Source organism: Panthera leo, chromosome B4, assembly GCF_018350215.1.
Source record: "Panthera leo isolate Ple1 chromosome B4, P.leo_Ple1_pat1.1, whole genome shotgun sequence".
Lineage (NCBI taxonomy): Eukaryota > Metazoa > Chordata > Mammalia > Carnivora > Felidae > Panthera > Panthera leo.
The window spans coordinates 122,152,203-122,167,444 of NC_056685.1; the positions used below are offsets into that span (position 1 = coordinate 122,152,203).

The 15,242-nt window shown below is 39.8% G+C and overlaps 1 protein-coding gene across 4 annotated transcripts in view; it reads right to left on the minus strand.

The window, feature by feature from the left end:
- The window catches only part of IGF1 (insulin like growth factor 1), a 72,750-nt gene that overhangs the window by 3,633 nt on the left and 53,875 nt on the right, over positions 1-15,242 (minus strand). For 2 of the 4 annotated variants that reach the window (XM_042947548.1, XM_042947549.1), the window contains exons 3-4: positions 13,890-14,071; positions 11,917-12,383 (exon numbers count right to left, since the gene is read on the minus strand). In XM_042947548.1, coding sequence (XP_042803482.1) covers positions 12,222-12,383; positions 13,890-14,071 — 344 coding nt within the window. In that variant the 3' untranslated portion in view covers positions 11,917-12,221. Of the gene's footprint in view, positions 1-11,916; positions 12,384-13,889; positions 14,072-15,242 lie in introns of those variants that run through there. The other 2 variants (XM_042947550.1, XM_042947551.1) reach the window with 1 other exon arrangement.

A 15,242-nucleotide genomic window follows, 5' to 3' on the forward strand; every position in this document is an offset into this window, starting at 1 on the left:
TTTGTAAATTGGTGGTCAGTATCCTGTACTGACTGAATAGAAGGAAGATAGCGTCATTGTATAAATATGTTTATTAAAATAACTAGCTCAGTGGCCATCGAAAAAAGCTTGTGGGAGGAAGTTTGGCATTTGTACAGGATAGCTTGAAATGCCATCTGTTTAAAATCCTGGCACTTTCCCCCAAATATCATACAACTTTACCAAGTCCATTTAATGTTCATATGTTGCTGTACAAAACATCTACTGTTAAGCTACCAGTAAGTTTGTATTTCTAATCTTACATGTTATTCTGCTTGCTTAGGAATTCTCCCGACAAATGGAAGAAAGACAAATGGGGCTACAGAGGAGGATCACTACTGTCCCAAACTCCTTGAAACATTTCCGTTCAATACTCAGTGGACCCTGCTGATGGTAGGTGGCTCCCAAAATGGCGACTATTAAGGATACCACTTCTCTACCAAACTGCTAGCCAAGTAACAGGTCTAGAAATATACTAATTTGAGTTTGCCTTTTTTCTGTTTAACAGGCATACCAGCTTGGAAAAGAAGGTTTTTAAGAATCTGGATAATGCCCACATAGGAAAATGCTCAAGAATGAAATAGTAACAAATTAAAAGAAAGCTAAAGGAGGTGCTTAATCTCCAATCTTTCTCTCAAACCAAATTAATCCCAGATTTACAGAATAAAAAAATTCAGGTATCTTCTATATTTCCCTCTTCAGATTCATGAAGGCCACAGCAAAAGGATTGAGTTTAGATTGGTCAATCATATAGATCTTATCCTTTTCCCCAACAGAGAGATTCTTTTTCTTTTCTCTCAAAGTGGAGGTGTAAAGTGTCAGTCTGAGCACAGAGATACTCTGGCCTATTTCTTCTGGGTCTGTTTCGGCATTGCAGCAAAACCATGAGCAGAAACTCACTTGAGTAGAGCAGACATTGCTCCAAGTAGCATGGTTCCCATGCACAAACGCGTAAGGTGGAGGCCATTCAAAACCAGCTGGGATGTTGTCTGGTTTGCATTTGGCTCTCTTCCCAGGTTCTCACATGTGACTTCTTTGTTGCAGACAATGATGGTGACAAAACAAAAGCACTCAGGGATTTGGTCTCAGTCGCATCTGTTGCTTTGCTCATTGTCTTAATGTAATTATGCCGGCCACCCTTGACAATGGGCAGCAAGTGGAGGCATGTTAGAAGCAGCCGGAGCTGGCACCCACTTTCAATGCACTTCTTGAGGGTTATGAAACTGTCCCACATTCAGCCAAGCAAAAACTTTTCACTTCAACAGCTTGTCCAAGACAAACAAACCAGCTGAAACTGTTTCTAGTATGCAACTAGACAGATTTTTGAAAGGAAAACAGTAGTGAGTAAATACTGTTTCCTATTGACACCAGGGAAGGTAAGATTATTTAAAAAAAAAAAAAAAAAAAAAGTTGGTCCTCTAGCTCACTCAGGTTGGTTGAGGAAATTTATCACTCTGAAGGAAACCAACTCATCAGGGAATATGTTTCAAGGTCCTAATATGCAATATACATTATAACACATTATGTACCACGCACAGATATTTAGGAAGCAGAAAAATGCCCTGAAATGTTGCATGACATTCACATTCTCCCATTGTCTTTTGGCTCTTATCCTAGCTCCTAACTTTATAAAGGAAAACAATCCACAAACTTTTTGATGAAAAAGATCACTGAGAGCTAATAGCAATGGCAGTAACAGTAACCTTGATTAATATTTGCAGACACATTATACTTTACACAGTGATCTCTAGTAAGGTGATATTATTTGCTTCAGTCCATTTATAATCTGAGGCTTGCTAACATTTGGTGACTTGCTTGAGGTCACATAAGAACAAATTGATAGACCTAGGACTAATAATAAAACAATTTATTATTTAAATAAGATAATTTTATCACTTAGGGGCTGGGCACTATATTATGTATGTTAATTGCATATATTTTTCTTAATTCTTCTAGTTCTCTTGGGGATGGACACTATGTCTTGCCCATTTTACCTTGAAGGAATCTGAATCTTAGAAAACTTGCCTAATTTTTTATAAGGAAGATGTGACCATGGTTGGGATTTGTACCAGTTCCCTCTGATTCTGGAGCTCATCAGTTAGCCACTCTACCATATTGCTTCCCCAGAAGATAAAACAATATTGGGTGTTTCAAAATCCAAATCTCTTTCCAATGACAATAACTGACAATGTTATGAGCTGCCCATGATCCCAGATGGTGGTAGATTCTTGTTTAAAGGGTAAGGCAAGACTCTAAACTCAGGAGTAGGGTGCCCTCCCTGACCACAAGTGTGAGTTGGGCCCCATGTCTATTATTATTGATAGAAATCTAGTAGCACAATATTCAATTAGTAAGAGTGAACCCTGTGGATATTATAAGCCCTTTTTTTGCTGCCTATCTTTATGAGATTTTGCCTGAGAAACAGTATCTAAAAGAAGGATGATAATAGTCTCTTTAAATTTCAGAAAGGAAGTAGTGATGTTTTCAATAGACTGTTTCCATCTCAACTACTCCAAACAAGTAAGTATTGTATGACATAAAGTCTAAGAAAAGCCTGGCGCCCTATAAAAAAATGCTGGGAAGTTATTGTCCAGCATGGAATATCAGCAGCTATTGTATAGCATAAAGTCATAATTCAGCATTGACCTTCTGTTAAAAAGGGCAAAATGAGGAAAAAAGATCATATAATTGGAAAGATCACCCACATATCAGCTCTTTACCTGTTGAAAAAAACATGTTATAGCTATTTTGCTGGTTTGGCCTGGAGACACATGAAATTGTGGAGAGTGGTTTAAATATTTCAGTATCAACTTTGATATCTCTTTACTTCAGGGAATCACAAGTTCAAATTCCATGAGAGTTGGGTCAGCCTTTCATCTCTGGGAGCCAAGAGAGTAAGTGTCATGCAATCTACTCAGCGCTTTGGGGTGTGACTTTTAAAACCAAAGGACAAAGGTGCACATTCTGAGAGGCTGGTAGGATGGTTGCCTCTTTAGCAAAGTGAAAGGTATATAGACTGGACACAATGTCAGTCTGTTCAGACTCTTATTTTTTTTGGAAGTTACCTCACCCTACTTTTTCTGTGGTTATGATGGTAATGGCCATTTTTCCAATATTACCCTTTCCTCTAGCCATGGGGAATGGCCCAGAGCTGGCACCTCACCCAATGCCAAGACTGAGTTTGGTGGGGATAGAAGGTTACCCATTCCTGAGAAACACGAGATTCCTTTGTTGGCAAACTTTCGGTTCAAGGACTCCCTAGTGACTTTTCTGAACTTTTCCTTAGCCTGTATGGCAGTATAGGACACTTTCACCCAATGTTCTCTCTCCCTCCCCTTCTCCTTCACTTGGGGTCAGACTTGCATTGTGTTCTGAGGGCTTGCCCAGGCTTCCTCGTTCCTCCCCTATTTCCTTTCACACTGGTATTTTTCCTAATGAAATCCTACTCTTTTAGCCTAGTCTCATCTTGGTTTCCCCAAAGACCTAGGCTCACATACCTGGTATAGATCCCATCTCCCCACGTAGGAATTAAGGGACCTTTGACAATCACTATATTGCTCTCTCCTTCTCAGTTTCCTCTTCTGTAAAACGAAAGAGTGGGGTAAGGGCACCCACCTCATAATGTTGTTATGAGTGCATGTGTTTACCCTTACACATTTACCTGGCATAGTTGTGTGCGAGAAAGCCTACTATTTCAAGGGCCCTTGATTTTGATCTATTCTGTGAACTCATTTATTAGCAACATCAGTCTGCTCAGGCTTCTTTGCTATCAGGGTTTACTCTGCCTCTATCTTTGTTGGAGTATTGATGTGCTACAGCGTAATGTATGTGTTTGTTTCCCCACTGAAAAGTAAGCTCCTTGAGCACAAGTAGCGTGTCTCCTTCATCTCCCTACCCTCCCCATAGACATGGTGCTTTGAGCAAACATAGCAAACCAGGAAATTCTTGCTAAATTGTTTAAATTTTTCTGAAGAAGTAGTGCAATGGAGTTCAGGCCAATAGCAACCCTTGCATGGCGTCCTACTTTTACTGTCCTCTTCACAGGGACAAACAGCACAGAGCCCCTCCTGTCTTGCAACTCACAATTAGTAGGTTGTGGCACAAGAAATATCAATGGAAAAATGCAGAAAAGAGAGGGTGGTACATGGTTAACACAATGGAGTCCATTTTGAGTATAGATTCTGGTCTGGCCACTTGTTAGAGCAAGACTTTGGCGAGACTTTTAGCCTTACTCAGCCCAGGTTTTTACATCTATACAATGGGGGATAATTTTAGTATTTACCCTACAGGCTAATGGTGAAGATTAACTGAAATAATTCACTATAAACCTTACCACAGGGCTTGTGCTTAATAAATACCAGGTGTTCTCACTGCCCACCCCCCATTTTTATAGTTATTGTTGTCAAAAAGCATCCCATGGCAGGGTGCTGTCCTTTCCCTGGCTGGAGAAAGGGAATCTACTTATTGGGTGCTCAGAGCTCCCTTGAGTGCTGGGATAGCAGATGTATACCTCTTTTTTTTTAGTGACTGGTGCATCCCTAGGAATCCCCGGGATTTAGGGAATTTATATTTGTCCCATAATTATTCACAGATTATCCTGATTTAGCAACTTTCTTACTCTTCAAAAGATACCACCTGACTCCATTTAAATATTTCTGTCTGTGATGTAAGAAATCACTACCAAAATTGTTTAAAAGCCTGGGAAAGAAAGAAAAGGCAAAAAAAGGCACCGAAGGGTATTTTCCCTCATTGGCAAGAGGTATTTACGTTGCCTTTAATAGTCTTGAAGGATGTTGTAAAACACTTCAGGGTTCAGTCTGCTTAGACTGTTGATTTTATGGGCAGCTTGTTTAGTTAGCTGTTTGTGTTTGTGTTACATTTTTAAATTAAAAAAAAAAAAAGATTAAGCACACTATCTTTCCCAGAAGGAGTTGATTTTGGAATTGCTGAAAGGTTCAAATGTTGTGGTATTTTAAAAAGTGAAACACCAGATTCTAGCAATTTCACTGATATGTGCTAAAGATTCAGCACATTTTTACCTAAAAACTGGATTTGATTATTTTTTTCTCTCAAGCCTCCAAAATGCCATTGTTTCATCTGACATACAACTTATGCAGGGGTACTTACAGTGGTGTATGCAGTGATTTATCTTACAATGTTCTAAGGCCCAGGGTTGTACCTTTCAGTGTCATTTCAACACCATAGTGAAGAGTTCACAGAATCGGTAGGAAAGGGTGTTGTCCTCCTCTACTCATTCTTTGTGTGTGTGACACATCTGGGCAGAACACTCAAATGTTGTGTTCTAAATTTTCCTCCTCACTGAGTTGAGAGAAATTTTGGAAGTTTGGAAGGCTTGTCTGAACTTTTAGGATGAACAAAATAACACTATGACAAGTTAAAGTGATTTGCATCTGTTTGAGGTTGATGGGAGCCTTTCAGCATATAAAAGTAAACACACATGGTGCCAGACGGAGCTTTTCCAGGACAAAAACATGGCACAAGAACAATTCATGAGTGTATAGTTTTTAGAAATCAGAATTGCTTCATTGTGCCATCATCACTTTTACCTCCATCCTAATATTCGTTTGAAGAAGGAAGCATGTCATTATTTACACAAGGACAAGCCAGAGCATCCACTAGTGGCCTAAGTCAACCAATACTGACAAAGTAACAGTATGATGCTATATATTTACTGATTCATTTATACTTTTCTTATTTTCTAGTCCTGCAATGCCTCATGAAACTACTCGAGCATGCCACACTCACACCATGACATGAATATTGCATACCCTCCAAGTCTACAACAGTCCAACTGATTAGAAATTCTTGTCCAACCCTCAACCTGCCATGGTCTTGAACCTAATCATTTGAAATTTTTGTTTTGCCATAACTGTGATCTATGGCTAAGAAAAGAGCACATCATATTTTCACAGATGGCAGAGATGGCTGGTCTTTGATTGCTTGACCTCCTGGAGCTGGCCAGACAGAGAGCCCCATGCAAGCATTTATATATTTTACACAGAATTATATTAAAACTTTTGACATATGAATCCCATCTTGGAAGCCTGGGCCTCTTGGTCAGTTTGGGTTTGATGGAAAATCTCTTGGTCCCTCATTGGGAACTTAGGTATTATTTTACCAGACAGAGGAGTTGCCATCATGTGCAGCCTTTCATAGGTCTTACTCTTAACATCCTACCTTCTTACAGAAATTCTGATCCTACCAGTTAGAGGAGCCAAGGAGGATGGTAGAAACGATTGCTACCTTCTTTCCAGACTGACAGTGACACATGCCTACTCAAATAAATGTATGTTCCTTTATTTGATCCAATGGGAACAAATGTGTATGCCCAAGTGAATTGAGGAGGTTAGACTTTTATGGTTACAGAAGGGGAACATGGTAGAAAAAGGCAGTTAATAGTTTTTGCCAATACCCCCAATCTCTAATAGAAATAGGGGAAGAGAATGCTGGAACGAAGACAGGCTGGATGCAATGACTTTTGTGCTAAGTCAAGAATTAGGCCTGAAAATTTCTATAGTTGCAAATTGGTTCTGTATGAAAGTTTCTGTTTTCTGATTTATAGAGTCACTCTCTTTCTCTATAGATCAGATTGGAAGTAGTTGAAATCCTTCGACCCTTAGGTACAACAGAAAGAAAACCAACTTCTTTCTGCCCCCTCAGTAATGTTTCCTTTATTTCCTGAATAATATTTAACTTAGTACTAAACCTGGGCCTTTGAGAAGACAAAGGGATAATGTGATTTCTCCTGAACGATGATTAGTTTTCCATAAGAATGTGCCTTCAGTGAAAGAAAAGCAAGGAAACTGCATTTATCTATACTTTTGGAAAGTGATTCACCCTAAATTCCTAGTGATTGAAACAATACTAGAACACAAAACTATACAAACACACACACACGCACGCACGCACGCACGCACGCACATGGAGAAGGTAGAGAAAAGAATCCCTTTCTTCTCAAAGCTATTTTCTGTAGTTAATTACAGATTGTAAATTACCAGCAAGGGCATTTAAAATTAAAATTAGTTGGTTGTACCAATAAGCATTCTTATTTCTATCAAACTTCTATCAAACTTCCACTTTTTCAAAAGAGTTAGTTTCCTGACCAAAGGTCTTAAAACTGTAACCACATTAGTTAATAAAATAAAGCTAGGAATTTTCCAAAATGTTTTCTAGCTTTTGTTACTTATCTAGCAGTAGCCCATCAGATCTGTAATTGAGCTTCTAGTATATGGTGAGAACTTTCCTGGCTGCTCTCAAGAAGGATCAGATATGGACTCACAGGCCCATTGTCCCACATCACACATAATTTCCCTGCTGTTCTCAATTTCTATTTCTCTCTTTTTGAGTTTAAATATAAGTCTGTCTTTCTAAGCAATCTCTTTTGGTTGGTGGATACAAGTGAGGTAGCACTAAAGGCATAACAGAGCCCCATTAAAGATGAACCCCAATGTCAGGGAAAGGTGCTCAAATTTCAGTTAATACCCTGAGGACGGAGAAGCTGATTTTGACCTGGAAGTTTGGTAGCCATTGAGGAACATTTGCTAACCTCACCCGCTCCTTTAAAAATGGATTTGTCTTGCTTATTAGGTCAGTAAATACTGTCACTGATTTTCAAAGAAATCTGGTAGCTGGGCCTTCATTCATTTTGATGAGCATACAACCTGAGGAATTCTTCACTGAAAGAAAAGCCAAGAAACTCTGTTTACCTATAATTTTGGAAAATGATTTACCCCAAATTCCTAACCTCATAAAAGGGCATTCTGCTGCTGCTTCACCTAAAACAGTTTATCTTCTTATTGCTACCAAAGGCTTCCACTTTAACTTCAAACTATCAACTTTGACCTTGGATTAAAAGTCAACTCCATGTTACCTAGTAAATAGTGCAAAAGCCCTATTCCTTTCACATAGACAAGTAAAAAGAATAGACTTCATCTTTCCCCATGGATGTTAATATACTTAAGAAACTGCAAAATGTATTACTTAAGAAAACATTATTTCTTGGTGGTGGTTGGTGGGAGGGAGGTGGTCAAGGGGTGACGGGAGGGAGAAGGGTCTCTTTGAGGACTCTTTTTTTTTTTTTGCTTCTTTTTCCACCCTTACATCCTAACAGCACGCACATTCGAAGCTGTATGAGCTTTTGTTTGTTTTCAAGAGATGTTTGAAAGAAGATCAAATGCCTGTGAAAGGCACTGGATCGGCAGCCCTAGAAACTGAAATGTCCCGGAAGCTGTGTGAGCCCGGAAATATCCCACGTTTCTATTTACTTTGGCAATTTTACTTAAAACTAGTAAGAGCTGGAGTTCATGCTACAATTAAATTTTCCTCAGGCACCATGAAATGAAAACACATATTACATTTGATTTTAACTGGTTGAGAAAAATGGTGGTTTTTTGAAAGTTCATTCTGTGACCTTGAAGTAAAAGTTAGCAGTTCCTCACATGGGAGAGCTGAGCTTCCATTTAAGTTGGAATTATTCATAGCACTGGTGTTCTCTGGGTTGGAAGGGCTCTTAGATCACTGAGTTCCCTTCTATCATCTGCTTGAAACCCTACAATTCAGAAGTGCTGAAAATTCACCAGAAAGTGCTGGCAAAGTTGGCCTCGAAGGTTTTGGTGATACAAGACTCACTTCCACATGAAGAGATCTGTTTCTTTTTCAGATGGCTCGAATTTTCAGAACTAGGTAAAATAATATTAACTAAAACTCTAATAGTGATTACTATGTGCCAGGTACCATTTTAAGCAATATAAAAGTTTGTGCACACACATTCACATACATAATCTCGATAAATTCTCACAACTGTAGGAGACAGATTCAATCAGCACCATCATTTGACAGATGAGTAAAATAAGGCACAGGTAAATGACATGATTTGCCCAAAGCCACACCACCAGTAAGTGAGAATCAGGATTTGAACCCAGGCAGTGTTCTTAGCCAGGTATTCTTAACTACTATGTTTTATTGCCTCTTCAGTCCTTATAACTCTCCTTCATGCCTAGTACAGAGGATGGCACATTGTAGGTGCTCAATAAAAATATTTTTCAACAAATTTATTTCAGGATCTTGATTCCTTATATCTTCCCATTTGTTTTACACACAGTCAATTTGCCCTAAGAGAAACAGTAGAATTTTAAATGATGATCAATACTCTGCCTACTTCAAGAAAGCAGCAAGGAGAGAGATAGGTACATAACATTCACTATAAAGTACTACTCAGACAGTTGCCACCTTTAGCAGTAGGTCCATGAATGATTTCAATTTAAGCTATAGAGGGAAGTTCTAAACAGGCAACACTTGGGTCAGTGCAACTCCTTTGCTCTCCTTTTTTTTACTGTGTCCTTGCCCTGCTATCCTATGCCAGGACAAGAGGAGTCATTTCATCTCAGCAATGCTACTCATTTTTATGGTCTTTCTCTTCCAGTATTAAGCTGCATATAACAATTATTTGTCTGTCTATTTCATCCATCCATCCATCTAGCATTATATGCCATGTATCACTAGGTGCTTAGTATTGATACTAGAAAGGAGGAGATGGAAAGACTATAATAGATGCTTCCTGTTTACCTCGTTCATATTATTCAGAAATCATATGTTAGGAATTCAAGATGACTGCTTTAGAGTTGATAAAACCCATTCTAAGAAGAAGTGTATTATAAGCCATAGTGTGAGAGTTAAGCATTCTTTAACTAGAAAGTTCTATTCCTTTTTTTTCTTTTAAAGTCTTTGCCTTACTTCTTTTGAATGAAGTTTATCATAGAGGATAATTAATAGCTTATCCAAAGCCTTGAGTCATAATTGACATTTACTCAGTCAACAGTGAAATAGGGAAGAGAAAATCTCTAAGGAACATTTCCATAGGACACAAATCATTAATTCTTCTGAGGAACTTGAAGAGCCATCTGTGTTTGCAGGCTACTCTCAGGTGGTAGTCACAGTAAATATTGGCTTATGCCTGAGACTGGTTCCAAAGCATGGATGTCTTAGCAGAAGAACTCAGCATCTCCTGAATAAGGTGGCTGGCTAGATGGGCTTAGGCACCAGGCTAGCTTTTGTCATTTCAGATCAGCCAGCCTTTTGTAACCACAGCAGAAGTGGCTTGGCTCCCATTTGGGGCTTTGACATGCTTCTGACTGGACATTTTCCTCCTGGGCTAAGTCTTGGGCATGGCCTTATATGTTTTGTTATGTTATGTTATGTTATGTTATGTTATGTTATGTTATGTTATATTTATTATATAATCCTGGGTTTTCACTGGACCATAGAGGAAGAATGATCCTGAAGTAGAAATACAGCAGGGACATGAAGGACCAGGCAGAAAGTTTCCTTTATACCATGACATCTTCAAAGTAGGTTACTTGGATGAAATGCTTCACTTCTTGGTTTAGTCATCTTTTTACCCAAAGTCTCATTATTTGCTTGACTGACCACTTTTCTCTTATACCCTCTCTCAGCATTTATAATTCACAATTTGGATGATCTGGAGACTTTTTGCTTTATATCTATTAAGACTCTAACCCTACTAATTAAATCAGAGACGCTGAAGGAGAAGATTTACAAGACCTAAATTCTGTGATTCTACTTAGCTCTTTTTACCCTCAGGGAAATCCAACCCCTTGCTCTCATTCATGTTCTTCCTTCTGGTGGAAAAATATTGAATTAATGGAAGATTTCATCTGCCTATTTATGCCCCATATTTTCCTTTTGGAATTCTTTCTTAGTCCATGTTGATTATGTGCTCTTCTCTGCTGGCCAGAAGGAGGGCAGCTTAGAACTCAAGTACGTCTTTACCCTTTTGTGGATCTCTGTATCCTTGTCTTTAAAATGAAAGGATTGGGGCGCCTGGGTGGCTCAGTCGGTTAAGCGTCCGACTTCGGCTCAGGTCATGATCTCACGGTCTGTGAGTTCAAGCCCCACGTCAGGCTCTGTGCTGACACCTCAGAGCCTGGAGCCTGCTTCAGATTCTGTGTCTCCCTCTCTCTGACCCTCCCCATTCATGCTCTGTCTCTCTCTGTCTCAAAAATAAATAAACATTAAAAAAAAAAATTAAAAAAAAAATAAAATAAAATGAAAGGATTGAACCAACGAACTTCAGCTCTAAAGTAACACGGTCCTAGGGTTTCCATGGAACAGAAACTCATAGGATTTCATATATGAAAACCTAGATTTGTGCGTGTGTTTGTGTGTGTATGTGCGTGTGTGTGACAGAGACAGATAGACATACACACAGGTTTATAGGAGATAGAATCAGAAGGCAGTGATCAGACATTAGGAATCTGTTCTGGGCTGAATTGTGTCTCTCCTCAGCCATTCATATGTTAAAGTCCTGACTCCCAGTACCTAGAGTCCTGACTCCCAATACCAAAACTGTTTCCTATTTGGAGATACGGTATTTACAGAGGTAATTTAGTTAAAATGAGGTCAACACCTTCACCTGGACTTTCAGCTTCCAGAAATGTGTGAAAATATCTGTTGCTTAAGCCACCCAGTCTGTGGCGATTGTTATGGCAGCCCAAGCAGACCAATACATCTTTTGTATCTGATTCCAAAGTGCAAAAAAAGAAAAGGTTCAATGACTCCTCTTGCAGGTTACCCCACAGGCCTCATAGGCCTTTAAGCAAATACTGGATGCCCTTTGGCCTCAACCTGGACTTGACTAAGAAATGCAGCCTCCAATGACACTGCAGGAAAGAAAATCTGGGAACTTCTATGACACAATTCAGTCTTGCTGAGAATTTTGGGCTAATATTTAACTCTGGACATATATTGACATGGGCAATTCTTCTATAATAGCTTCACACAAGATTTTAAAATACATGTAAAAGCCTCGAATTTTGTCTTAATTCTTTAACTCTCATTTGTTTTTGGGGGGAGGGGAATGTAGTGTCTTATTTGCCTTTTTTATAATTTTTGTTCTTTTTTCATTCTTGCCACTGTCTTTCTTTGGACTTCCTTGAGCATTACGTTTTTCTTTTCCATTGTCTCCATGTTTGTTATCCACATTCTACAACAGGTTACTTCTCTTCCTTCCATCACATTCATTATCTAGCTCCACCAGGCCTACTGTTCTTCATTCCTCTATAGCACTTCCCACTTTTCTTTATCGCTGTCTGCTTCTCTCTCATCGTCCTTGCCTCTGTCTGCTTAGTCCTTCTCTCCTCCATTTTCCTTTTTTGCCTCTGTGTTCAGTTTCTAGCTCCAGTCTCCCTTCTCTGCTCTTTCTTCTTTCCTTTCATCTGCTGACTTGCTTCCGTCCCCACCTTCTGCTCCCCTCCTGGGTGTTTCTTTGGCCCACCTTTCCTTCTCCTCTGAGACTTCGTTTTCTTGGTGGTAGATGGGGGATGATACTGTAAACATCACAAAAATAATTGCATTGAGAACAGGTGGTTCCCTTGGTGTCCCAGAAGACAGAGCCTTTGAGTCAGCCCAGAATGCCCGGGATCCATGTGGTACAGGAGACAGCATTGGTGCTGGAGGGATGTCTAGGCCTCAGTCACAAGAACCAAGCTTCTAGAACTTTGGGACTGATCTCTAATCCCCACCCCCTCCCCAACTAGAAATTGAGAGGAACTGAGCCACCTAGGAAGAGAAAGATTTAACCTGTCTTTGTCCCCGCAAGCACACTTCTCAGCCACATTCTCCTGAGTTACTTCTGTGGTGCTTCCTCCCTGACTCACCCATTGGCTACTGTGTTCTCTCTGCACCAGACTGTGCCCAGTCCCTTTCCATCATTCAAGCTGGCTCCCTGGGGTCACATCTCTGCTAAGCTCCCTGGTCCTCCTCCAGGCTCAGCTGCAGTTTAGGACCAGGAAGCAGTAAATGTGTCATTGTGAACTTCTTGGTTTCTCTTCTTATGCTTTCTGCACAATGCTAGTTTGGCCTCCAAAGAGTAAAACCACAGTTTTTTTTGTTTGGGTTTTCGGTTTTTGGTTTTTTAAATAGTGCCCCCAAGGAGACCCTAATGAGAGCTTTTCTTTCCTTACTCACCCATCCTCACCTTATTTTTTTCTCCTTCACCTACCACCTGCTCTTTAGTTCTCATTCTTTCTACTTAGTTACTAGAATTTAATCACTTCGACTCATTTCTTCACCCATTCAACAAAATTTATCAAGTGGCTAATGTGTATTAGATGATTTATGTTGCTTTGGATGGCATAAATAGTACCTCTGAGGTTTGTTTGAAGTCTAGTTCATAGAAAAAGACATCTACAGATTTTGATCATTAGAAATTTCTAGGTGTTCTGAGAACCAAACAGAAATTTCTGTTTTTAATATATTTTTCTTTAATCAGGTTTGCCATTGAATGTGAGTTTCAAATACTTCCCATTTTAGCACATTTTTTTTCTTTGCACCTTTGCAGAATACCAGGACTTGAAAAGTTATGTGCTTTGGTATTAATTTTAATTATGACAGACGCTAACACTTGTCCAACAGTTACTTTGTGCAGAACGTGAAAAGAATTGCATGTGTATTTATTAATTCTTAAAACGACCTGGTGCAGTAGGTATTGTATCAGTTTTACCGATGAAACTAATGCTTGGATAGGTTATGTTACTTGGCCACGGGCTCTCAGCTGGTGACTGGTGAAGCTAGGACTTCAGTTTTATCTGATACCAAAGCTCACATTCAGTGACTGTTCTCCATTGTCTTCCAGTATCAGACTGTCCAGAGTGGTGAAAAGGAGACTTTGCAATATGGAGTGACCAAAGGGATGGACATCTGAGGTGAGAATGGTGGTTTTTGGACATGGAAGCCAGGAGACTATGGGACATAGTTTCTGTTTGGTCTACCCACAGGCATAAGATACCTCAGTCTCTTGAGGATGTTGGATCCCTCCCCACCAGCTGGCTTACCTTCTGAGCCTTGGGCATGTCAGTGTGGCGCTGAGCACGGACTGAGCGGGCAGACTTGGCAGGCTTGAGGGGTGCACAGTACATCTCTAGCCGCCTCAGATCACAGCTCCGGAAGCAGCACTCATCCACGATGCCTGTCTGAGGTGCCCTCCGACTGCTGGAGCCATACCCCGTGGGCTTGTCTGTACAAATCAAACAGAGGGGCCTGGCTTTAGAGGGGAATCAGCTATCTTCACAGTTCCACGCAGCCCCTAGAGCCTCTCCTCTCCCCACACCTGGTCAACCTACACACCTCAACCTCTTCCTGAAGCTTCCTCAACAATTCCTGATCCCACAGATTCTTCTGGATCACAGTGTGTCTCTAGACTCTGCATTACACTCCTTAGCACTAACTCATGCACCATGCAGTTTATTTTTGTTAATTCTCAAGTTCTCAGAAGCCTGTAGTCAAGGATCTTATTTATGCCCAAACCCAGTCTTTCCTTATATATTCCCTTAGTTTGGAGGCTGCTAGGAATATTAATTAAAGGAAGATCATGTTTCAAGTTTTCTTCATCTTTTTAGCAAATTTGCATAGTTTTTATGCACAGGATGGCTCAAGTGTTTACTCTTTTGCTTAACTGCTTCCATTGTAACATCAAATTGAGTTTCAAAGGGCTCCTCATTTTACTGAGGTTGCTTAAGGTCATTCATGGAGTAAGGGATGGAGCCAGGGCTCAAACTCAGATCTATTCCCTGCAAAGTTCAAGTTCCTCAGACAGCCCAGGAGATCTGTTGAGTAGCTATGGACAAGACACTTAAGCCTCCTGGGGCCCAGTTTACCCACTTGTAAAGTAGGTTTATACATTCCTTATAAGGTTCTATAAGGATTACATGAAAAAATGCACTAAAGGTGCTCAGAACACCCCCTGACATATAGCAGGTCTTAAATAAATATTGGTTCACCTTCTCTGAGTATCCTTTTCCAGGATCTTATATGGTCTCTGAAGAAACAGCTTTTGTATTAACTGCATCCAGAAGCCTTGGAACTTGGAATTGGTAGCAATATTAATGTTATAGGGCTTCCTCTCCTTTCACCCTAGAGAGACCAGAGCAATCAATTCTGTTTTCTTATAGAATAACTACTACACTGAGACAGAATGAACTAAGTGTCCATCTTTCATGTGATTCTAATTGCCCAGAGGGCATATGATGAATCAAATTTCTTTTGATATTTACAAATCAATTAGACCTCTTTACTTGGCAAGTAGGTTTTGGTTTAGTTTATTTTGTTTTGTTTTGATTTGGACACACTTTTCCTGGCTCTACAACTAAAAGAGAGGGCAAAACAAGCTTACAGGAACTTAAAATGTA